At 36.7% G+C, this 27134-nt stretch overlaps 1 protein-coding gene across 2 annotated transcripts in view; it reads left to right on the top strand.

Moving 5' to 3' along the window:
• Positions 1–27134, top strand: part of Ulk4 (unc-51 like kinase 4) — a 496824-nt gene that overhangs the window by 193569 nt on the left and 276121 nt on the right. For both annotated transcript variants that reach the window (XM_040290054.2, XM_013361299.4), the window contains one exon: positions 9743–9835. In XM_040290054.2, the coding sequence (XP_040145988.2) occupies positions 9743–9835 (93 nt within the window). The remainder of the gene's footprint in view (positions 1–9742; positions 9836–27134) is intronic.

The following is a 27134-nucleotide window of genomic DNA, read 5'->3' on the forward strand; positions in this document are numbered from 1 at the left end:
GTGACTTTAGGACACTTTCCCCACATCTGTTAACATATCCCAGAACTCTGGTGATCCTTCCCTACTAGCTTTGGAAGTACTTCATGAAGGACACTGTCATTAAGGTCAGGAGCAATACAAGGGTGCTCACTATCAAAACTCTTACATAAATTTGGATTGTAAAGATTAACTGATGTAATAATATAAGAAAATTGAATACTAAACATTGTTTTCTATTGATGCATAGCAAATTACCACAAACCTAGTTGCCTAAATCCACATCCATTTATTAGGTCACAGCTCTGTCCCAAGTCCTAGGAGGTGACCGGATTCTCTGCTAAGGTACAGTCTGCTGGCTAGGCCCCTATCTGAAGACTCTGGGGAGGATTCTGCTTTCAATCTGTTCAGGTTATTTGCAGAATTCAGTTTCTTGTGTGTTTGTTTTTTAGCTTCTTGCAACAAATTAATACAAACCAACTGATTTAAAACACAAAAATGTAAGTGTAAGAGACCAGAAATTGAAATCAAGGTATAGGAAGTTGTCGGTTGCTTAAGGAAACTCTGAGGGGAAATCCAGGCCATGACTCTCTCCTAGCTTCCGATGGCTGCAGGGATTTTAAAAATTGTTATTATAATTATTTGGTTCTATTACTTGTTATTATAATTATTCTGTACTATTAATTCAGTCCTATTAAGTTAGTGGGTTTCACTTTGACATTTCCATACTTGCACATAACATACTGTGCTTAGGTCAGGTACCTCTCCTTGCCACTCTCCCCTGGAGTCTCCGTCAGATTACTCCATCTGTGCCTCTGTTTTCACTTTCCCTTCTCCCATGTGTGTCTTTTCCAGAGTCCCCTCTACCTTTTTCTTGTGAGGACACCTACATTGACTCTAGAGTTAATTTAAATCTAGGTGATCTTGAGATCCTTAACTGTATTTGCAAAGATCCTTTTTCCATGTAAGGCTACATGTTAGGAAGTGGTCATATATTTTGGGGGGTGACTATTCAAATACAATATTTTTATGACAGTATGGCATTTAGCATTCCTCTCCTGGGTGGCTCTACATAGTTGTAGGACCATAATATTTATATATTTGCTGCCCTATGTCCCTTAAGACATGCACATTTCTTCTCAAGAGCTTCCTCCATTTTTTAAGCCAGCAACAGTTTGTCAATTCTTCCTCATTCTTGAAATTCCTCTCCCTTCCTCTTCTGCCACCAGTTTGAGGAAACTCTGTACTTATTAAAATTACTGCTGTTGGCCCCTGGAAACCTGTATCTCTTGTGGCTAGTATATTTGGATTCATATATTGGCCCTGCCATTATCTTGGTATGTATGCCCTTGCTTTCTCCTCTCCCCTTTCAGTTTTTCCTCCTTTCTTCAAGGTAACTGGAATGCCAGAAACTTAACTGAGTTTTCTATATGATTAATGAGGTTTTCTTTTTTTCTTCTTCTGGGAAGAAAGATACCACATATACTCAGAAAATTATCATGATTTTTATTCAGCTGAGAGACAAGATTTAATTTTTTAAAGATTTATGCAGAAGAGGCAAGGCAGTAAGTATTTAATGGAACTTAAGCCCAAATTGACCTTCTTAATTAACATCTGCACCCCTCAGAAGTTTATCAAAGTCATTATCAATGAAATCTTAGTACTGAAAATATTCTAATGCTGACTATTCGAACTTTTTTTCCTGAGATATGTTACATAAGGTGAGGACACATCTCTTTAATGTTTAACTAGGACTAGGTCCTTCAGAAATACATCTTGGCTATTTTTTGGGAGCGGAAATTTTAATATTCATACAAATGTAAATACCCATGGCCTGACTTAAGATGCTGACTTAATGATTTTTTTGACTATGATAAATGAAAGCAGTGTGCATTCAGTAGAAACTGTACTTGGAATTTTGAATTTTGATCCTTTCCCAGGCCACTCACTGATAGGCAATATGATGCTGTCTTGTGATGCTAGGCAGCTGGGGAGGCAGCAGCAGTGGAGACCTGCATCTCCGTCTCAGCTATGCAATCTCCAGGGGAAACAACCATAACTCTGGTGTACTTGGCTAAGCTAGTGCATTTGGCAGGGTAGGTGCAGTAAACACATTTTCAGCTGTTTTCACCTTACTATGAGTTTATTGAGATTTAATTTCATGCAACTGGAGTATCTGTTTTCTAACTCATTGTGAATTATGCACATGCAGATTATGGTGCTTCCTTTCTTCCTCTCTCCCTCCTTTCTTTGTTAGTTCATTCAGCAAATGTATGTTGAATGAACTTTGAATGAATGAATGAATCTGCGGATACAATGGTGAACAAGGTTGAAACTGTGCCCCTCAGTGAAGTACATTCCTGTGGAGGGGGCAGAGCATTGAGCAAATAATTATGTAATATGACTTCAAGTAATTATTAGTAGTGAGAAAAAAATAAAAGGTAAAACAATATATAGAGAGAGTGAATGATGGGAAGGGGAAAAAAAGAGGGACTGTTTGGATAGGATATTCAGAGGTGTTAAGTGGTGTAGCAAGCCATGGGAAAAATTTGCCCTTCTCTTTGCTTTTGTAGGCTAGAGCTATTTCATCCATGTGTATTTTAGTTTTATATTTCATTTCAGCTTTTGAGTGTTTTATATTGAAAAGAGATCATGCTGATATAAATATGCTTATAATATTTTTATGACAGTATGGCATTCATCATTCTTCTCCTGAGGAAAATGATTACAGCCTTTCTTTTCTTATAATTCTCTTGTGACCTGTAAAATCATCAGGGCCCTAATGACTGCATGAATTATTAAGGCTTTGTATTTTGGAATCTGAGAGGGGAATATATTCCTTACACATTAGAATTGTATTTTCCTTTAGAAATCGGAACTTAGAAATTGATTTTGTTAGTGGCAGCACACTGGTTAGCAAAAATCATGAGTTTGATGATCTAATTTTGGTTTATGATTCAAGACAGCTGGATGGTTCTATATTGCATCTTTGTCTCCTTTGGTCACAAGAATTCTATGTTAAAATAGATATAAATAAGTATGAACTTGGTCATCTCTGGGAGTCAGAATAGAAGGACTATTTCATTTTTGACCTTTCCTCGGGTAATTTTTTTTTCAAATAAAATCTAACTTGTAAATATTTTACCTCAGAAAGAGGCATCATAATGTTCTATATTTCCCCCTTTACTTAATGCTTTTATCATGTTTTGAGTCTGCCTAAATGGGTACATTTTACCCTCTAGGGGTATAACCTACAGAAATCTAAATTAGGATAATTTGGGAGTTAGAGTCAATAATAGGACATAAACATAATTTTGTTCTCTCTGAATAATGATAGTTCTTTCACTACAGTTCTTTGGGTATATTTTCTTTATTAGAATCCTTTCTTAAGACTTAATATTTTTCATCTGATTGGAGAGAACATGCTTACTATCTGAAATTTTATTTATTTTAAAATTGTATCTTTCTCTTATTCTAAAAATTACATGTGTGTATTTAGATAATGTGTACACACACACACACCCATCTGTTGACCCTCCCAGTAGACTGATGATTGTCTATTTCTTTATCAACATGGACATCCTTTTAACTCTGGTATTTATATATGTATGCCAAATGCCAAAGGATCACAAACTCAGAGCACATAAAAATCACACGACTAGTGAGTCCTTAAGATAATAACTAATTGTTTGATTTATATTCTATCATAAACTTTGGGGGTTGATTCAAGATGTTATCTGGCTCAGGTTTTGGATGGGACTATTAAAAATGCCAGAAATAGTAAGTTATTTGGCCCTTTCTTGTAGCAGCTCATGGAAGATTCTTTAGCCTTTTTGAAAGATTTTTACCTTAAAACCTTTGCTGTGGAGAGAGGAGAAAAGTAAATAAATAAAAAAGAGATCTCATGAAAATAGGACATCAAGAAGAGAAAGGGGATTGAGAGGGAGGAAGGAAGGGCTTGGGGGAAGTAATGAGAAATGAAAACTCCAAATTATGTTATGTCCATGTACAAGTATATCACATTGAATCTCACTATTATATATCATTAAAATCTAGTAATTATGATAATAATAGAAGAGATACTAGTAGAGAAAATAATGGGAAAGGGAAGGTAGAGGGGAATGTGATTGATGTTATATGCATGTATAAATATGACATAATGAATCTACTATTATATATAATTATAATGCATCAATTAAAAAAACTTGCTTTTTTTGTGGTGTGGGTGTTACCAGAGATCGAACCCAGGGGCTCTTAAACACTGAACCACATCCCCAGCCCTTTATTTTTTGAGATAGGGAGGGCCTCACTAAGTTGCTGAGACTGGCTTTGAACTTGTGATCCTCCTGTCTCAACCTCCTGAGCCATTGGGATTACTGGTGTGCACTACCATGCTCGTTGGTGGCATCCTCTTTATCTAAACCCAGCCATTTCTTTCTTCTAAGCTCTCAAGTTCCAGAACTATCTTGCATTGTTAGATTTACATTTTAACACTCTCTTCCTCATAGCATTCTCTTGTTTAGAATTCTTTTATAGGTTGTAGAACATTGCAGTATTTACTCAGCTGTTCATAACTGTTTGTTCGCCCTTTGTCTGCCATTTTGAGTTAGTGTTTTCCTGTTCCATTGTATGGTTTCTCCATTCCTAGGAGATTTACTTAATACTTTATGAAAGTTCCTGTTTGTAACCTATCTCTCTGCCCCCACTCCCAGTTATCTTATTGTAACTATCTACATTTGTGATTGTATCTTGGCTACTTATATAACAATATTTTATTGGCTATTTTGTAATCTGCTTGTCATCTATATCTACCTTTATAGTTGTACTAAAAATCATCTGAACAATTCCCAGTTAGGGAACTTCTAGTAACTATTTTTCCAGTATTTTACTGTCATGTAAAATGCTACAAAGACTATTTTTATGACTACATCTTTGAGCATGTTGTTTATTTCCTATTGTTGACACTCTAGGGGTAGAATTACTGGGTTGAACTTTATATATAATTCAAAGACATTTGAAATGTTTTGTCAATTTTTTTTCAAAGATGGACAGTATATCCTACTAGGTTTCTATTATGAAATTGCCCATTTTGCTGTTCCCTTGTTAGTTCTAACACGCATTCCTTCAGATATTAATGAAGTAGACCATTTCACCCATATTTCTTGGTCATTTTAATTAACCGTATATGAATTTTGTCCATTTGTTCAGTGGTATCTTTGATTTCCACTAGTTCTTTAAATAGTCATCACTACTGCATGATGTTACTATCAATGACAGACCACATATCCAGCGGTGGTCCCATAAGATTACATCACCTGTTGACATTTGTAGCTGTCTTAGTTTGGACAAGTAGATTTTTTGATGTTCATATAAGGAGGAAATTACCTAAATATGCATTTCTTAGGCTATATCCTGCCATTAATCAACAAATGACTATAGTAAGAATATTAACTCTTGGTTTTACCAATATTCTACAAATAATTTCCCCTTATGATATTTGAAGTGGTTGTGCTATTGAGAAATATTTAACTTTTAAAAACTTTAAAATTATAAACATTTTTGTTGTCATGCTAAAGAGGACTGCTTACTCAGGAATACATTTTTATCTTCTCATGAAGTTTAAATTTTTTACTTGCGTTTTTAATCTATTGTAGATACATTTCCATAAGGTATTGCCTGACGTGTCTCACTCTTTCTAAAATTACTCTTTCTTGTCCAATGTTAGGTGTCACCTTTCTTTCCTTTCTGTTAATATGTATATTCTTGATCCCACTCTAAACTTAATCATTATTTTGATTTTATAATGTACTTTATTAAGAGGATCTTCTTCTTTTTCTTAAATATTTTTAAATCACTTTTTCCCCATGTCCCAATTCTGAGTGTACTTCGTTGAGATTGAAAAGTGAATTTGTGACTTAATCCTTGTGGAATCAACTTCACTATGATATAGTGCCTCCTTCCTCTACTCAACAAAATTGAAGACACTTCCTTTTGTCCAATTCTTTGGTCATATCCCTCAGAAAAGCCTCTCAACCATGATCCAGAGTTATTTAGATAGCGTGTTTCAGTTTTCTCCCAGCCTACCTAATTGGGCCCTATTTGTACCAGGCTTTGGACAAGATACAGATTCATTTCTTTTAGGATTGGGAGTGAAGAATGAGGAGGAAAAGACATCCCATATTTTGGCTTTTCACCTTGGTCAAGAATATGTGATTTTTAGGAATGTTCTCTCCAAGTGGATATTAATTTAGTTTGAATGGCTTTTCCTTCCTGGATTCTAGCTGCTTGGCTCTTGGTTAGAGAGGATTCTGGAGGTAGAGGGATGGGATCCAAGGACACTACTGCTCAGGGTGCTGTTTGTCAATTATGATAGCGACCTACAGCCAGGCTCAGGGAACTTGAAGTGCTCCTCTGATTCTTAAAACCCTCTGAGGCAGTTTCAAGAATCAGGGCTCATTCCTTTTTTTTTGGCCTAGTTACACTCAGAGGTGTGTGGCAACCATTTACTATCAGCTGCTTATCTGTCTTTGGAAGATAAGCTTAGTAAATTGTAGCATGCTTTTGGCTAGTGCTTGCTGCTCATTACAAAATTATCTGATTAAACCAAAATATATTTAATATTTGTATTTTAAACATGTCTGTTATGAACTTTATATTTCCCCCCCAAAAAGGAGTTAATAGAATGAGATTCTCTGGGAGAATTGGCTCACACAGGCTTGTGCTGCTTGAGGCCCCCAGGCACTCCCCCTCTTTTTCAAGGTCAGGTGACCTCAGACAACCTCAGGACACTTAGAAAAATTTCACTGCTGTTTTTAAATGCAGTACTACATATTGCCTGTCAAGACTGTTTTAAAGTATGTTTTTCAGCCTGTTGGGAATGTGTTTTTTTCCTATTATATTTCTAAATCACTGTCCTTATTTTCTCCTATGCTTTCCAGTCAAGCATGTAAGTAGGAAAATCATTTGGAACCTTTTAAAAAAATTAATGGGGTTTTGACCTCTTCCCTCCGTGATTCAATATTGTCTGGGGTTGGGCAAGGGGCTAGTTATCCTGGGTCTGAGAATCATTTTTTTCAGAAGCTTCTCACCTTCAATTTGAGAGGCCCTGGCCCTTGGTTTCCAAATACAGGTATCCTGTGGAGGAGACATTGTTTTATTTTTGATCTCAATGTCAGTGCCTCTCAGTTTTAACTATGTGTGAATCAAAGATTTAACTTAGAAGGTGTTGGGTGTTTAAACCCTGGACCTCATAAAGACACTGGCTCTTGACTGTCTCCTGGGAGATGACTTACTGGTCTTTGGAACATCCTGCCTTATTATAATGTCTTTGTATACCTGGAGCCTGAGCCATGCCACATAATGTATGCTAAGGATGTGATATAGTGGGACCCTTGACCTCTGGAGGCGCTGGAGACTGAGTAATTAAAGTCAGCCACAGGGGCCCTCCATGCCTGGTAATAGCCCTGGTCACAAAGGCTCAGGTGAACTTCTGTGTTTGGCGGTACTTCCTACACTGTCCACATTGTCACAAAGCAGATCAAGCACTTCTGTCCCACTGCACTGGGAGATGTGGGAGATGACCACTGACGGCTCGTGCCTGTCTCTCCCGCATTCTGTCTTTTGTCTTTGCTTATTTTAATGTGTCCTTTCATTGTAATGCGTCATAACTAGCAGAAGAGGTTTACCAAGTTCTTTTGAGTTCTAGGAAATCACTGAATCTATGAGTGTTCTTGGGTACCCCAACTTGGGATAAGAGCTCTTCATTTAAGAATACTTAAGAGAAGGGAACCGATTATTTCTTCTCTCTTTCCTAGGCCATTTTTAAAGAAAATGTGTATTGGTAGCTAGAGTATGTCAAATTCATTATAACTTCTTAAGATATTTACTTGATTTTATTGCTGTGAGAGAATATTTTGTTTTTTTCTTGACATCACTCATACTTGATTTTGCTGCATTTTTCTACAAACATTAAATTTTTAAAAATTGGTGCATTATTCCTAAAACTGGAATTTCCTGTGATGTGTTCATACATGCACATGACATAGATTGGTTAATTTCATCCTGTGCTATGTTTTTGACCTATCATGTTATGAGTGATTAGTATTTCATCTTTATAATATATGGACAAATCTTATAAATGCTGTGATTAAAAAAAATTAAGCAACCATTCTAATATATGGTACTTCCTGTGTCCTTAAACAGAACACTCTTTCCAGCATAACATTTTCTTAACTACCCCCATTTTGAACATTGTAGTATGCAGCAGGCCCTAGGGCCCCATTGAGGCAGCTTCTCTGTTAAATGCTCCCCTGTCTGCTCTCTGCTTGGAGTTCTGGGATTGCTTTGTTTCCCCCTACGCTTTAGTCCTGTTTCTTGTAACTCTCAGGTTGTTTTTCTGTAATAGTCCCTCTCCTCCCTTTTCTTGGCTCCTTTTTAATGGCTGTGGGCTTAGAAGCTGTATAATTAAGCTTGTTAGATAATAATTTCCAAAATGAGAGTAAATAAGCTCTGAGTAAGAGCCCGGGGCCCTGTTCTCTAGATGAAAAGCATCTGTTTCATTTGTAGGATTTTTAAATATCCATTTTGTATTTTTAGAGAGTCCTCCCCAAGCCCTCTATTCCCTGCTTTTTAGTTGTTGGCTACTCCAGAGAAATAAGTCATAAAGTTGATTGGTTAGTTTTGTTTTTCCATCCATTCACTCACTCATTTGATGCTTATTTACTGAGTATCTACACAGTGCTGTTCACTGGATCACTGGATTTAAGTAGGTAAGATGTATACAAAGCATCCTCTTGCTTAGCAAAGAACATGGGAGAACAGTCTGCATTTTGTTGTAGAAACTTTTGATGAAGACATTTTGAGTTTTATTTTCTTTGGTAATATGTTTTAATTTGATAATATTGTTTTAATTTGGTCAAACTTTAAAAGTATTAATTGTAAGAGTGTTCTGCAGAAGAGTTAACATACCCAGCCTGAGACCGCTAACCACATAAAGCTATCCACATAAAGCTGGGCATCTTGGAAGATGGCTCTCAGAGTGCTCCTAGGCCATATTTAGCTGATAAGTGTAGTTTGATGTGTCTGGATGGGGCACAGGACCTGACTCTGCTTTCCTTCTGGGAGTCTGGAATTTTGAGACGTGTCAGAGGTTGGCTGTGTGAGCAAACCCTCATAAAAACTGTGGCCACTGAGTCTCTCACCTGCTTCCCTAGGCAGAAACATCACACACATACTACAGTTTTCAATGCTTGGGGAAAATTTGTGCTGAGTGTAGCCCCTCATGGGAAGGTGGGGTCTGGGGGAAACAGAACTTGCTTACATGAGAGAGAGCAAGCACTTGCATACTCTCAGTCCACAGAGAAACTTGCATATGGAATCCTTCCCTTATGATTCAGCTGTGTGTCCTTACCGTGTTGTATGCTGCATCTTAGCCATGAGTGCAACTATATGTTGTGTGCCAGGAGACCTCTAGTGAATTTTGAAATGTGAGGGTATTCTGTATTCACAGGCTTAGTGCTAGATGATCTGAAGGAATATTCCTGACAGCCGTCTTCTGTGAAGTAGGTCAATGTCATTATCATTGGGAAGTGAAGTCTGTGGAAGCTTTCTGAGGTTGAGTAACCTGTATGTCCTATAGCTCATAATTTTATATCTATTTTTCTCAGATGTTTGTACCTTATGGTCTCTTTTTTTTTTTTTCCTGTTTAAATGGGGCATTTAAGTGAGGGAAACTACTGAGTGTTTTTTAATGCCTTTGTCACTTCAGGTATGAGCACATCCTCATGGAGCCAGACCCAGTACCAGCGTATGCTCTCAAACTGCTGGTCGCGATGACTGAACACAACCCGACTTTTACCAGGTACTGTAAGTTCAAATCTCTTGGTCTTGTTTCTCATCTATAAAATGTGTTTTATGTGATCTGGAAATGTTGTTACAGACGATGAGATTCTAAAATACCAACATTTGAGCTGCCAAAGTGGTACTTTTTCATATTTCCTGGTTTGTACTATCTGTCATGTATGCTGTGCTGGCTCTTGTGCTCAAATTTTTAATCCCTTACCTGAGTTTGCATCCTGTAAAGTGCATGATGCTTTCAAAATGATAAATTCTTTAAAGGGAAAAAACTATTACATATAGTTTTAGAAAATTGGTGCCACATTTTTCACTGAATATTGTTAAATCTCAGTAGTATTTATTGACTCTTAGTTGCTACCATTTTACTCAATTGACATACTATTCTTTAAGTGGTGGGGAAATTTTGCTGTTATTGAATATGCTGAATAATGCCAGATGGCATTAGCACTGGTTGCTAGAATACTTTTAGTTTTGCCAGGCATAGTTCATCTGAGAATACCTAGGGCCACAGAAGGGAAACACAGGAGGAGGTTTTCCTTGCTTTCAAACAAGAAAACAGTGTTGGGCTGGTGATACCTGAGGTCTTTCTGGGTTTTGAATACCATCCATAGGAGCAGGGCCTCCAGAGTCACCGGTTCATTTTAAATAAAGAGTTAAATCACACGTTTCCAACCACCTGTGTTTTTTCTTGTCCGCTGTCTAATCACAGAAATGCTACATTATCATGCATTACCATTTACTTGCTACTAGTAAATAAGAAAGGTTTTTCTACTTTAGAGAGTGGAAAGCTGGGTGTGTGGGAGTACCTGTGTGTGCCATGAGTCACCATTGCCACGTGTTCTTGGTCTTGTCCATGATGCTGGGGCTTTCCAGCTTGCAGTCTGGCTACCTTCCTTTATCCGTTTCCCGAAGGTGCCATACAAATACTACCTGGTCCTCTCTGGGTGGTGTTGCAAAAGAACTCGGGGAGCACAATGAAAACCCCATGTTCCTGAAGCCTTTTAGAGTCTTCCAAAAGGTGCTGGCCATGGAACTCCCAAGTTCCTCACTTGGAAAGCACCATTTTCTATTCCTAAAGAATTAGTTAATTCTAAAGAGTAAATCTGTCTTAGAAGTTGAGTAGAAAGTCAGATAGTTTCTTCTCTCCTAGGCATTTGACATCAAGTACTAATGCTGTATGCTAATTTTATCTTCTCATGAGATTGAACAGATTGCATTTACTTTTTTAATGTCGACTTTAGCTCATTCCTGTGACATGTTTTCTGTACGCCTTTTCCTTCTTGCCAACTCTATTAATTCAGTTAAATTTCCTCATATTGGTGCTTGAGGAGAATTCTAGAGAAGTAGAAACAGGTAATTGTAGCTTCTATAAAACTATTTTTTATTTTAAAAATGATCATAAAATAGGCTTAAAAATTAATTTACTCTAGTTTTTATTCCTTAAGCAGAGTTTACAAACAGAATTCAGTGGGCTAATTTATATTTTTGTTTTATTTGAGCAAGTAGTGTTTTCAACATGTTGTCTTTCTCTTAAATTCGAAAAGTAGAATCCAGAGATTTCCTGGGTTTTCCTATCTCAACCCCCCTGTCCCCCAACTGCCTCTTACACTTCTCTTCCCTTATGGTTGATGTTGTTACTGTTTTAGTGTGTGCTTCCTAAACAATGTCACACTACTTAAATTATATGTATAAATATATATATATATATATACACACACTGCAATGCTTTTTAAAAAATATTTATTTTTTAGTTGTAGTTGGACATAATACCTTAATTAATTAATTAATATGTGGTGCTGAGACTCAAACCCAGGGCCTCACATGTTGTAGGCGAACACTCTACAGCTGAGCCACTCTACAGCCCAGCCCCATCTGAAATGCTTTTAATGCAAGTGTTTATTTATATTCTTGCTAACTAGTAAATAAAAATGGAATTTCCTTTTATTTTGCATTCCCCTGACTGTTGATAATATTGAATCTCTTAATGTTTATTCACTGTGTCTAATTAAAGTGTAAAAGGTGAATAACCTTCAAACTTCAGTTCTACTTCCAAGAATCTGTTCTACAGGAAAACTCCCATATGCACAAAGATTTCTCCTGAGGCAAATTTTTTTCCAGTACTAGGGATCAAATCCAGGGGGGCTTTACTACAGCTACATCCCCTAAGCCCTTTTATTTTTGTTTAATTTGAGATAGTCTTGTTAACTTGCTCAGGGTGGCCTTGAAATTGTGATCCTTTTTACCTCAAGTACCTGGGTTATAAGCATATACTATCATGTCCAGCCTGAGGCAAATAATTTTTAAAATGTGAAAATTTTATATTATCTATATAATTTTATATGAATATAAATTGAATTATGTAACCATAATATAGAATACAATGTAATTATTTAAAAGAGCACAATCAATTTTGATTGAGCAAAGATACCTAAATCGTTTTGTTAAATGGATTAACTGCCCCCCATGCCAATTTTACTTTACATGGGGTCTTCATAGATTCTGTTTTGCCTGCCTTTTTTCAAAAAACAAGGTGTTAAGATAACAGTGGCACCACGTGTTTTGGTGCAGGCTCCAAGGGTCAAGAGCAAAGCATTTAATTCTGGTTGTCTTCTAGCTCCCACATACTTTAGGGTGGTCCTTGGTCCTGGGACCCATGTGAAAGATGACAAGGTCATGCACCAGCCTTAAAGGTAGGGGAGGGAAGAATAACCAATAATTAGACTTTGGGGATTTGTTTTTATTTCCCTAATTAGAATTTTTAAAAATATATTTTAAGTGGAAGATTTTGGAATGGGTAACACTGTTTTTTTGTTTTTTTGTTTTTTTTGTTTTTTTTTTTTTGCTGGGGAAAGAAAACAACGTAAAAAGACATTGAAAAGACTTATTCCTTTTCTTGTTTGTCTCATTTCCTAGCATGACCTGTGGTGCGCTGCTTTTATTTCTTTCATGTCCAAATGCAAGCTAATGTGAATGTGTATTTTCTCATTTCTACCTTTTACACCTGAATAGCATTATGTACGTTTTCCTGTCCCTTGATTTTTTTCACTTAACAGAATATTCTCAAGATTTGCTTCTTATATCAATATGTAGAGAGCTTCCACATTGTACTTAATAGCAGTAAGATTTTACATTGTGTGTATATATCATAATTTATCTAATTAGGTTGTAATGGATAGACTTATTTCTAATCTTGTGATATTGCAAACAGTGAATAATGTTATATATACATACACTGAACTCTAAAGAGATGGTTACTGTTAATTTGTGTGTGTGTTATTTTTCACATAGATGGTAGCATGCCAAATACCCTGTTTTTTCATCTTTTTAAAAACAAGACTTTATTGGAAGGCATTTTACAATTCTTCCTCTTTTTAAGATATAATATTGCATTTTATGAATATTCCATAGTGATTTAACAAGTCCTCTTTTGGAGAATATTTTTTCTAACCTCTTGATATAGTTAATAACATAGGTTGTTACATGTGTGGATATATATATAGGGTAAATGATTAGAACTGGAATTGCTTCAACAGTTGTACAATATTTGTAGTGTCACCTGGGAATTTGTTAAAATTTCTAAAGCCCTGGTCTTTTCTGGCCAATAAAATCATGATCTCTAGGACTAAACAACAATTGCTCATTTCTCCTAGATGATTAAATGCACAAATACCATTGAAAACCTCTAGACTGAGCATTTCTAATTTTGAAAGATGTTCTCAAATTGTCCCTTGTCTAATTTGTGCCAATTTCCAGTTCCTTAATTTTCTGTTCTCTTCACTATGTATAAGAGTGGCAGTTTGTGTGAAACCTGTATCAAATTAGTGTACATGACTTTTGTCATTTTGATATATGAAAATTGAGTCTTTGATATTCACTTCTTTAGTTAATTGCATTGTGATCATCACTGTATAATATTTTTCTTCCATTTCTGGTTTGTAACTACTTTTATTTATATACTAATATATGGTCAGTTTTACAAATTTTCCATATTTGCTTACTGTAACCAAAGCAAAATAGTCCAGTGCTGAGAACTATCACCCTTATTTTGGCATGGATCTAAAATGCTTATTGATTCTTGATTTTATTTCTGGCTCTATAGGAGTCTAATTAAGGAAGTCAGGGACTAATCCGACATGATGAAGATTTGGGCCTACTTTTTCTTCTTCTAGGCATAGGGTCTCTGGTTTAAATCCTGGGTCCTTGATCCATTTTGAGTTGAGTTGTGTGCATGATGAGAGATAGGGGTTAATTTCATTTTGCTGCATATGGGTTTCCAATTTTCGAAGTACCATTTATTGAAGAAGCTATCTTTTCTCCAGTATATGTTTTTGGCACCTTTGGCTAATATGAGACAATTGTATTTATGTGGATTTGTCTTTGTGTCCTCTACTCTGTACCATTGGTATACAAGTCTATTTTGTTGCCAATACCATGCTGTTTTTGTTACTATTGCTCTGTAATATAATTTGAAGGCTGGTATAGTGATGCTACCTGCTTCACTCTTCTTGCTAAGGATTGCTTTGACTATTCTGGGTCTCTTATTTTTTCAGCTGAATTTCATGATTACCTTTCTATTTCCATGAGTAATGTCATTGGGATTTTGGCTGGAATTGCATTAAATCTGGATAGTGCTTTTGGTAGTATGGTCATTTTGACAATAATAATTCTGCATATCCAAGAACAAGGGAGATCTTTCCACTTCTAAGGTCATCTTTAATTTCTTTCTTTAATGTTCTGTAGTCAGTGTGGTGAATAGAGAGCCTACAGAATTGGAGCAAATTTTTACCACACGCCCATCAGATAGAGCACTAATCTGTAGGGTATATAAAGAACTCAAAAAACTTAACATCAAAAAACCCAATCAATAAAAGGAACAAGGAACTGAACAGATATTTCTCAGATGGTGATATACAATCAATCAACAAATATATGAAAAAATGTTCAACATCTCTAGCAATTAGAGAAATGCAAATCAAAACTACACTGATTTCATCTCACTCCAGTCAGAATGGCAGCTACTAAGAACACAAATAACAATAAGTGTTGGCGATGATGTAGGGAAAAAGTCATACTCATACATTGCTGATGGGACTGCAAATTGGTGCAGCCAATCTGGAAAGCAATATGGAGATTCCTTGAAAAACTGGGAATGGAACCACTGTTTGACCCAGCTTTCCCACTCCTCGCTCTATACTCAAAAGACTTAAACATAGCATACTACAGGAACACAGCCACATGGATGTTTATAGCAGCACAATTCACAATAGCTAAACTGTGGAATCAACCTAGATGCCCCTCAATAAATAAGTGGATAAAGAAAATGTGGTATATATACACACAATAGAATATTACTCAGCAATAAAAGAGCATAAAATCATGGCATATGCAGGTAAATGGATGGAGTTGGAAAATATAATGCTAAGTGAAGTTAATTAATCCCCCCAAACCAAATGCCGAATGTTTTCTCTGATATAAGGTGGCTGATTCATTGTGGGGTTGGAAGAGGGAGCATGAGAAGATTAGATGAACTCTAGATAGGGAAAAGGGTTGGGAGGGGAAGGGAGACGGCATGGGTGTAGAAATGATGGTGGAATGAGATAGACATCATTACTCTAAGTACATATGTGAAGACACAAATGGTGTAACTCTATTTTGTGCACAACCAGAGACATGAAAAATTTTGTTCTATATGTGTACTATGAATTGAAATGCATTGATTTATATAACAAGTTAGAATAAATAATAAATTAAAAAAATAAACTGCTAACTCATTAAACTCAGAGATCTTTCCCATCTACTTGGTAGCAGTGGTTTTTAGGAAAAAGCTTGACTGCAAAATGTATATCAAGTACAACGACCTGTTTTGTGCAAATAGATTTCTAATATACAAATACCCATGACCCACTTCTCTAAATTTAACTTATTAATTGAATCCATTAGCATCATGTTCTTTGAAGGGTACATATCTTAGTGTGGCTGGAAATCACTGAGTTTAGAATACCAAATAATAACCATTGGGACATTAAGCTACCCTGTGTCAAGTGAAGCATTATCATTTTTAGGTGGTTTTTCTGATTTTATGGGAGTATTCTTGGATAAGGAAACTCTCAAAAACCTTAGTACCATTAAAGGTTTATTTTTCCTTTTCAAAATAAAGCAAATGCTTGATCAAATCTACATTGTATATTTCTATGGCTCCAGTGTGTGCCTGAGAGTTTGTGCAGCAGTATGGGTTGGTGTGGCCTCATGGGAGATGCTTGGGCCGTGGGGGTGGGGCCCTCATGAATAGGTTAATGAATTTCCTATGAGAATGAGTTAGCTACTGTGGGAGTTTTACTGCCTTCTCTCTCCCCTCCACATGCCTACCTGCCTTATGACTTCTGGCATGTTATGAAGCAGCACAAGACCCTCACTGGATATGGCCACCTATTCTTTGATTTCCTAGCCTTAAAACTGTGATTCTAAACAAACTTCTTCCTTTTATAAATTTCACAGTCTCAGGGATGCTGTTAAAGCAAGAGAATGTGGGCTAAGACATATATGACAAACTTATTTAAAACAAACAAACCAAAAACACTTCTGGTTTGGCAAATCTAGTTTATTGCGGAGTTTATAGCAGAGAGGTAAATTGTTTTCTACATTAGTGCAATTTTACTCTCGGAGGGAATCTGTTAACTCTCCTGAGCTCTGCCCTTTCTTTCTTTCTTAATTTTACAGTAGGTTGCACCAAACCATTCCTCTTTGAGAGAGCATTACTCCAGTAGCTTGTTTCCATTAAGAGCTAATTAGTTTTCAGCAAATCTCCCTCCGTAAAGAAATTGAATTTTAACTTTGAGTTCTTTGGAGCAAAATTTAGCTATCTTTCTGAATTACAAAAGTATTGTTTATATTCTATACCTAGGAAAAATTGCTATCATTTTAGTTTCCTCAAAATGTTAAAGCCATTTCTTTTATGACAAGATCATAAAAATGCTTTTTAGAAAAATGAAATTTTTAGGGATCTCTTAAATGAACTTCACCGTGAATCAATGGTGTATCCTTCAGTAAAAATATTCTGGCCTTATGGTCTCCTATTTCCAAGTAATTTCCCTCTTTGATTGGTTCATTTGTTGATTCCTTGATTCATTGATTTATTTAACATCTTATCAGCAACTACTGAATGATGACAGGGATAAAGAATATGATACAGTTTTTACCATAAGGGTGCTTACCATTTAATGGAGGAGACAGTTTTTATATTTGCTTTTATTAAATGTTGAAATATTTTCAAAGAGACCTGCATGTTCCTAAGATTATGGCAGCATCTAAAGGACTGTAACACAGCTAGCTGTGTCATTTTAGTCTAGTTAGTCAACCTGTCTGTACCTAAGTTCCCTCCTCTGGAAAATAAAGATGTTTTTACCATTGGATCCATAGACAGTACTTTAAAAGTGTTGCTGATACCCCAGGCCAGAGGCCCTGCTGGTTTCCCATGACCTGCATTCAGTTACCCACCTGCATAAGCAAAGGAAAAATAAATTTAATTTCAGTGTGACCCAAAGTGGGAAAGTAGCTAATCTACGGTGGTAGGTCCTAAAGAAGCCTTACTATTTATAGAAACAAAAGCCAGGATAAATAAATATATATATTTAGCCAGCTGAGCTAGCCAGAGTGTACATACAGTGGATGTTACAACTCGGGTTTTCAGCCCTTACTAGTGTCTGCTCAGGCTTTGGGGCCATTTCCTGTGTCCCCATTCTCATTCATCATGATGAAGTTCAGCTGCAGAAAAAGTTTATCAGGAAATTTGGGAAATTAGAGCTTTTAGTTTTAAAGTGTCTCTGTTATAGAAGAGTTCCCTTTTTTTTCCCACTTCCTTCTCTCTTCCTTCTCCCTTCCTCCTTTCTCCTCTTCATCATGATCAGAGGAAGAAAAATTGAAGGAGGTATTCCTAGAAGAGGTGACCCCCTTTGACAGAAGGTGGAAATGTTTGGTGACAAGAATTCAGACCACAGCTCTAGCACCCTATAAAGTATTGTAAACAGATTTTTTAATAGTTGAAAGAAACTGCATGGGGAGGGGCCATTCTTTTAGGATTTATCTTGGGATTTCTCTTTTAACCTGCTCTTTCCTCTTTTGTGGACTCATTTTGAACACTCAATTCATGAGTTTCCCTTTCCGTTTACATATATTAATTAGGCCTTATCATATTTTGATGTAGATTTAAAATTCTATACAAATTTCAATTTCATAACTGGTTTTAAAAAAAAGCCCAAATCCTCAGAAATGTTGGCTATGTTTGAGATGTTTTTCTGTTATTAAAATAAGCCATTTAGAGTATTTTTTCCTCCTCATTTAGCTCAATTTATACAGCTAAAGCATTTCCTTGGATGAAATTTCTGTGAGTAAAATAACTACTAAAGCAAAACTTCACTCTTAAAATTAGAACAAATTGACTTCTCCAGAAACAACATGTTGCTTCTCAGGGTGCCTTTGGATATGGAAAAGCCTCGTAAGGAGAAGCAAGCCAGTCTCTGAGGCTCCCATTTCCATTTTAGGGTCACTCTTTGTGTGGTTCCCTACTTATTCCTCACCAGCACTCTGCAGATTAGAGGATTTCTCCAACAGGGGCTGCACTCTTGAGCATCCATTTTTAACCTGCTCTTTCCTCGTTTGTGGACATAGCCCATGTTCCATTGTTCTCAGCACATAGGGTTCACCTCTATGCTTCTTACTAAAGTTAGAGGAATTTCAGGAGATAACGCAAGTGTAAAAGATTCAAAATTCTGAGCTGGTCTTTTTTTTTTTTTTTTTTCCCCCAGTGGTGGGAAGGGAGGCCATAACAGGGATTGAACTCAGGGGCATTCAGCCACTGAGCCACATCCCCAGCTGTATTTTGTATTTTATTTAGATATAGGGTCTTACTGAGTAGCTTAGTGCCTCGATTTCCTGAGACTGGCTTTGAACTTGTGATTCTCCTGCCTCAGCCTCCTGAGCCACTGGGATTACAGTTGTGCACTGCTGCGCCTGGTAAGAGCTTTTCTTTTTTTTCTTTACCCACTTTCTCTCCCTGCCTTGATTTTAGGATTAGTGTTGTGTATGTCCAATGTGTATTATTGATATTAAAATTAGGAAAAATTTGGAAATAAAAATTGTCCTAATTGTTGGCTTTCCTGGGGTATTTTGTGTTCTTCCACTGAAATTGTCCTTTTAATAGATCTTAGCATAAATCTTTATTTTACCCTTGAAAAATTAGCATTTTGGGAATTTTTTTTCTTTCTTGGTTTAATGACTTGTGGTTTTTAACCATGTTTGAAAGCTGTTAGTGAAATAGAACCTCCAATTCTAAAGCAAGTGTTGATGTATTTAAGTTGGATGTGTTTATGTTATCTGGTTCTAGAGGAATCTACAAGTTGCAAAAGTATATTTAGAGGAGACATATTGTGCTTGCAGTGGTTCTCTGGATTTGTGAACCTGTTAAAGTTGTGTCTACTGGAATCTGGGCAGAGTTATTTCAGGTAGTTATTTCAGGCAGTGATATTTCCTCATTGTTTTCTTTCAGTGTAGATGTGAATTCATCGTCATGTGAGCACTTAGCAATTATTTCTGGGTTAGAAATAATTTTTTTTTGGTCCGGTGTGAGATTTACAAGGAAACAATTTGGAATTTATTGTACAAATATTGATTCCCCAGTTGTGCATTGTAGAGCGGTTTTAAATCTGAGTTCGGAGTCAATGATGCTTTTTGGGGTTTTGCAAACCATCCTAAGGTCTGTCAACTTTCCCTTTTTCTCTAATGTAAGGATTGGCAGGTTGTGATCCAGAAGGCCAATGGGCTTGCAGCCTATTTTTGTATGGCTTGCGAGGTAAGAGTGGTTTTTACATTTTTAAAGCGTTGTAAAACTTACAAACCGAGAGAGAACTGTGATACAGAGATCCTTATGTCTGCCAAAGCCCCACATATTTACTTTTGAAAATTTTCAGAAAGTGCCAACTCTTGGTCTAAAGAATAAAACTTTATATATGAACTTAAAAATATCAGCTATTTAGAACTTTATGGAACTTTGGAGATCATTTAGCTATTTTAAAATGTAGATTTTATTATTCAGGTAGGGTAAAGCCAACCAAAATGAGATGACTGACATTGAAAAGATAGTCTATTAGACTCGGATCCCAAGAGGAGGGAGCACCATGCCACTGGAAGCAGAAGGGCGTAGCATCAGGGTAATCAGGAAGCACAGGAAGATGTGGATAGAAACCTTTATTGTGGTTTATGTGGAAAAGAACAGGTAAAACAGTAAATAGGTTTAGGATTGGCTAGTTTGACAACTTGAGTGGCTCTGGGTTGTAAGGGCTGACCCTACAACCTGTATCTGTACCTGTCTCTGGAGGGATTATGACAGATGAATAGTGGCCTGGAGTTTTCAAAGCTCAATTAAGGAGGTGTGTAAAGGTAGGAGCTCTGGATTGGTTGGTTTGCATAGGAAATCTGCTGAAAGGTGAGCTGTTTGCTTTCTCTAGGAATTGGCTAGCCCCCCGCTGTATGTTTCCTCCAGGCCCCAAGATGCAGAACATCCATGGTACAGGGTAAAAAGACATGGTTAGGCCAGTGTCTTCATTTTATGCAGGAAGAAAATGGGGGCTCTAGAGGCAATTTGTCCCATCCCCCACAATTCACTTGAAGCAAGATCAATTTAATCATTAAACTTAACAATTTGATCAAATTAGTGGACCTCTTGGTCCATTGTTTTTTGTTCTACTCAGTAGAGCTGCTTTTATTTTGGAACACAAGTCACTATCACAGTGGACTTTAAAGTCAAACTGTGCTGTAAGTCTCATTGTGTCACATTTACATCTAAGAGCAATTCAGTTTCTCAGCACAGTTAGCCTTAGCATCATGTGGATAATGACAAAAGCATGTTTCTCCTTCATTTCCCTCTGCCATCATCCATCTTAAGGTTCTGGCACCTTCTTTGCTTTTCACCATCCTGCACCTCCTGCTAGAATTGGATTCATGGTGATTCTAGTTCCTGGATTAGTTCTACCTCTTTCTTCCCCGTCCTTCCAGGATTTGAGCTCTGTTCTGGCTCCTGATTTCACGTTGAATTAAGTTCACTGGCAGCCTCCTCAATCTCCAAAGTGCTAAGAAACGTCTCAGTTGTGGGGTTTGTGCTGACAGAGAGCTGTGAGTGGTCTCTGCATCTGTGGGACTTCCCTGAGTGTTAGGATGAGGATGTCAGTGCGGAATTGAAGATGGCAGTCATGGTGGCATTGATGAAACTCAAACTTTCACAGGCTTTCATAGGCGATTAGCCATCCAAATGTTGATGTGTTTTGATGAAACACTTGGTTTCTCATAGGTACACAAGGTTTAGTATTAAAGCAATACACTTTATTCTTATACTGTTCCATTTTCTCTTCTAGCCACTATAGGCATCAATATTTTCAGAATTTAAAAGGAATATTCTTTAAATTATTTATTTAACATCAGATTAACATCTTCACTTCATTGCTTAATTTTTAAGGAATGTGTAAAGGTGACAGTGGCATTGGATCCAAATAATGATGTAGGGACAATTTGTTTAACTGATACACATGTTTATCCTTGCTTGGTGGGAGTTCCCAGTTTTTCTTGTTAGCTTCTTTGAATTTTGACTGATCAGTTATTACCTTTTGGTTATTTTCTACTGGTAATGCAGATTTATTTTGCTTCTGATGGTGTCAAACTGTGCACCACTGCAAACAGAGGCAGAAGAAAACATTGTCTCAAAATAAAGCATTTCTGTGACACCCATATATTTTGTGTTTGGTCATCAAGTCTAATTCAGCAACCATTATTTATTTGTATTTACAGCCTACAAAACCATCAGTTTATGGCATCCTGACTCTAGAAATGATGGCTGAACAAAGTTTCTTGATGCCATCAGTGTATCTCCTGAATTCTGAAAGAATAAATTTCTTATTTGGCAAGTTGTAGCATAGCAAGCTCTGTTCCTATGTTTCCACACTCTTTTGGTGATTTATCAAGGTGATCTGCCATTTTGGAATTAACAAAGTACTTGTGCTGTGAATTCTTTCTTGTTTATTTACTCTTGATAAAGTTATACATTGTTTGAATATTGCATACACCTGCCCCTGTCAATCAGCTTGGTGAAGATGAGCTGAATGGAATGTAAAGTGAGGCCTAACACACAGACCCTTGATTCATCAGTCATGTCTCAGTACCAAACCTCTCCCATGTCAAGAGTCTTCTAATTCTGTGTGGTGACAGTTATTGGTCAGAATATATCAGTGTTTGCTGTACAGATGGAACCTTTGTGATATAATTAAAGAGAGCTGCCAGATTAGACAGTGGTCCGAGTGTCAAATAACATTCTGCGACTTTCTTGGGACATTTTTAATACCATCTTGAACATGTGTTGCCACTTAGCATTCTTTGCTGTGGCATATTATTACATAGGGGGAAAAAACCAGGCAGTCAAGTAGATTAGTCACGGTTCTTCAGAGAGGTAAATGCTGCTGAGACATTTCATACCCTCAGAATGTACCACGTTTTCCTGCTATTTTATTTTCTCAGCCTCATTGTAAATCCTGCCTAACCATTCGGGCAGGTTGTAGGGATAGATTTCATTGGGTTTTCATGAGATTCAAACATAGCATAGGCCCAAAGGGAAAATAGAAAAGGACATGAAAAGCCAGTTCCTCACAATAAACATGTGAAAGACTTACCTCATTAATAAGCAAAGAAAATTATGTTAAGATGGCAAGTTAACTGAGAAGGAAAGCCACATCATTTTTTTTAAAGTACTTGAGAGTCTAATGAAATATGAAATTCACTTTCATATACTGCTGCTTGCCTTTTAAATTAGTATATCCCTTAAACCCCAAAGTTGAGGCAACAAAAGCAAAAATAGACAAATGAGAGATTACAGTACACTGAAAACCTTCGTATAGCTAAAGGAAACGGTGATCAGAAGATGATTCAACTTATAGAATGGGAATAAATATTTGCAGACTAATAATGCATCTAATAAGAGATCAGTATCTAAAATATATAAGAAACTCCAATTCACAGTAGGATAGCAACCTGATGAAAAAAAAAATTGGGCAAAGGATTTGCATAGATATTTCTTAAAGGGAGACACATAGCCAGGTGTGGGGGTGCAAATCTGTGATCCCAGCTGCTTGGAATGCTGAAGCAGGAGGATCTTCAGTTTGAGGCCAGTCTTGCAACTTATCAGGACTCTGTCTCAAAATAAAAAATGAAGAAGGCTGGGGAAGCCGTTCAGTGATAGAGTACCCAGTACACTGACCTCCCCCTCCCCCTCCCCCCAAAAAAGACATACAAATGGCCAGTAGGTATATGAAAAAATGGTCAACATCACTAATCATTAGAGAAATGCAAATTAAAATCTGTCAGAGTGGCTATCAAAAAGAAAAAAAGATTAAATCTTAAATATCTTTGATTCTACTTTTAGGAATACAACCTGAGAAAATAGTAAAACATACATATAAATTACAAGAATGCCCCCTAAAACATTATTTGAAATGATAACATTAAAAGTAAAGACAACCAGTGTCTCTCTTTGGAGGGTTTGTTTTTTTTTAATGTACCAGACACTGCTGAAAGCTTCACTGGCATGTGGTAAAGATAAAGCTCAAAGTTTATGTAAATTTCCCAGGAATACAAAGCTAGGGAAATTCAGAATTGAAATTCATTTGAAGTGATCCCTTAGCCTTACTACCTTTATTTTCATTCTAATGTATATGAATAGATCGTGTAAAACAGTGTTCCATCCAGAGGGGAGATTAGTTAAATAAGTGGATAGGTTGGAAAGCTGTAAATATAGAACAATTCATATTTTATATGAATATTTAGCACCATGAAAACTTGGTTTTAATATGTTAAGAAAAATCACTAGAATTTGGACTTTTCTCCCAACTCCCATCCCAATATGATGTATTTTATAGGCTCTGATAGTGGCAGATTCCAGTTCTAATCTCAGATTCATGACTGACTTTGTAGGATGAACAAATTGCCTTAGCAGCCTGTGCTTCAGTGTCTTCCTCTGTAATTGGACAAAACTTCAGAATTCATAGGTGTTGAATGAAGCAGGGATGTTCAAGCACAGAGCTCAGTGCAACACAGAGTTCATGCCCAGTGGTTGGTAGCTGGTGTATTAAAGATAGGGTTGATATTGTGTCTTACAGAGATAGGAAAAAAAGACAATGTGTCAGAACTTAATGATTTTCTTATGGTGGCATTATATATTTTCATTGTAATACTTTTTCCACCCAAAGATAACATTAATGAAATATATTTATCTTCCTGTACTTATATACATTTTATGCAAATAGCATTATATAGTTATATAAAATATTTAAAAATAATTATATGCTGTAATTGGGACAAAATTGGAAATTTGCTCACTGTGTGCACACACACACACACACACATACACAAGGTCTGGTGGTTCTAGGAAACATGAGCTTAAACGACAATCAGTCACCCATCTGTGGTTTCATAGTCAGCAAAATAGCATTAGTTCAGTGGTTTCAAGTGGATCATTGCTCTCTATTCTTAGCACCATAGAATCACAAGTTGATCTAAGAAATAGCTCCTAAAATGAGCTTAGGGTTGCTAAAGTTAGTAATAATGTACCTACAGGAATGGGAATCAAATCAAAACTCTTGAATATCAAGAGTGATGGGTCGTAGCTCAGTGGTAGAGCGCTTGCCTAGCATGTGTGAGACATGGGTTTGATCCCCAGCACCACATAATAAATAAATAAATAATAAAATGAAGGGTATTGCATCCATCTACAATTAAAAAAAGTGATGAACAGGGTGTTAAGCTTTATTATTATTTTCATTTTTACTCTCTTCCATTATACTGCCATTGACATTCCTTCTTCCCAGCTCATGAATATTGTGGCCACTGTTTTTTATTTTATTTTATATTTTCCTAGTAACTTTTTAAGTGTTGATATGTCTCAGGTTTCTCCCTTGAGTCTTTCACTCTTCTTTTCAAACTTAATTAATCTCTCATCGAAACATGATGTACCTCTGTACATTATCTTAGAACAGTATCTTAGAGCAGTTAAGGTTTTGGATTCTGAAACCAGTTGGTTGTGTTACCTTGAACAAGGTTCAATGTGAGTTTTTCCCCTTTACAGGGTCAGGTTAATTCCTGCCTCACAGGAAGGATTAAGTGAATCAAAGTACTAAGCACAGTGCTTCCACACACAGGGAGCTCCAGTAAGTGACATTGCTTCTTGTGATGTTCATTGTATCACCCTTGGTGGCTCCTGGTAGCACAAATCAAGTACTTGGAGTCATTATAGATCTTTTCCCTGTATCCAATAGTTTTCTTGCTACATTCTTATTTAGTGTATCTCATCTTTTCCTTTAGATTCGTATGGATTCCTACTTTGACTGATTTATCACCTCTTATCTTGAGAGGTCTGTCTGCTCACTGATCCAGTTTTTTTTCCAGACCATTCTCCCTATTGGAGACATAAAATGCTGCCTTATCCCAACCCACCACGGTCACCTAGAACAGAGCTCAGCAAACTTCCTGTAAAATGCTAGGTAGTAAATATTTTAGGCTTTGCAGGCTATATGGTCTCTGTCGGAGCTACTCAGTGCTGTCATGTTGGTGTAAAAGCAGTCATGGACAATGTGTAAAGGAAAGATCATGGCTATGATTCACTAAAATTTTATTTCTGGAAGCTGAAATTTTAATTTCATATAACTTTTATATATTACAGTCTAAATTTTTTTTCAGCCATTTAAAAATCTGTTTTCGATTTGTGGGCCATACAAATACAGGTAGCCAATAGCATATGGCCTGCAGGCTGTAGTTTGCCAATTCTCACCCAGAGGATCATGTTCAAGCTTCTCTGCAGTGTTCTTAGCAGGATCATTTGTGATCTGCCCTCGCCTACTCCTCCAGCCTGATCCTCTTATTACCTCGTCCACATATATAATAAACTTGCTTTCCTATTTACTTTCCGTTGCCCTTACTGAGCCATGGTTTTGCTTTTCCATGCTGCAGCGTTTTCTCCGGACATACTTCATTGCTCGCTGCTTTTTTTCCCTGCTTACTGTCCCTCTGTCTCTGTCAATAACATATTTCTGGAGCTGGGGTTGTAGGTCAGTGGTAGAGTGCTTTTCTAACATGGGTGAGGCACTGGGTTCGATTCTCAACACCGCATGTAAATGAATAAAAATAAAGTTCTGGCAACTAAAAAAAATATTTAAAAAAATAACCCATTTCTGTATACCTCAAGAAGTAACCTATATTGTGGAATGTGAACTCCCATTTAAGCTGCCTTATTACTTGCCACTTAATCCATTTATTCAACTTCTTTGTACCTCCATTTCTCATCTGAAGAAAAAAGGACTAATAATGCCTCTGAAATGTATGTTCCACATAGTAGCTGTAATCCCTGATTGTTACCATTGTCATTATTGGTTTGGTTGCACTTTGAAACCTTTACCCCAGCTCTTCAGAGGATTCTGTTTCCTTTTCTACCGTTTATGGATTTTTAAAAAAAATTTATTTTTTTAGAAGTAGTTGAACAGAATAACTTTATTTAATTAATTAATTTATTTTTATGTGGTGCTGAGGATTGAACCTAGGGCATCGCACGTGCTAGATGAGCACTCTACCGCTGAGCCACAATCCCAGCCCCCTTTTATGGATTTTTTTGAGGGTGGGGTACTGGGGATTGAACTCAGGGGCACTTGACCACTGAGCCACATCCCAAGCCCTATTTTGTATTTTATTTAGGGACAGAATCTCATTGAGTTGCTTAGCGCCTCGATAAGCAAAAAGGTGAGGTTGGCTTTGAATTTGTGATCTTCCTGTCTCAGCCTCCCAATCTCCCAGGATTACAGGGATGAGCCATGGTGCTTGGCCCCTTATGGATCTTTAACTTCAAATATCAATGATACAACTTATAATACTTAATGTTGCTCTCACTTAGCCAGAGCATGACACTAAGTGGCACCAAGTACATATTTATTGAATGAATGGGAGAGACGAGAGAAATCTGTCTGATTCCAAATAGAATCCAAAACAACAACAACAAAAAAGTTGTTTTCGTTTCATGAAAAGGACAAGAAAGATTAAAGCAAATAAACAGATTCATGACATTGAAAGCAATATTTAAAATATCTCATATGATATGAACACAATAATAAAGAATATTAATTATATCTGTAGGAGAAAAGAAAATCTGACCATATATACAATTGGATGATTCTCTTAAGGACTTGCCTTGGTCTGTGCTACTATTAATCCTTTTATCTTACTGATAC

The sequence above is a fragment of the Ictidomys tridecemlineatus genome, chromosome 2 (assembly GCF_052094955.1).
Source record: "Ictidomys tridecemlineatus isolate mIctTri1 chromosome 2, mIctTri1.hap1, whole genome shotgun sequence".
NCBI lineage: Eukaryota > Metazoa > Chordata > Mammalia > Rodentia > Sciuridae > Ictidomys > Ictidomys tridecemlineatus.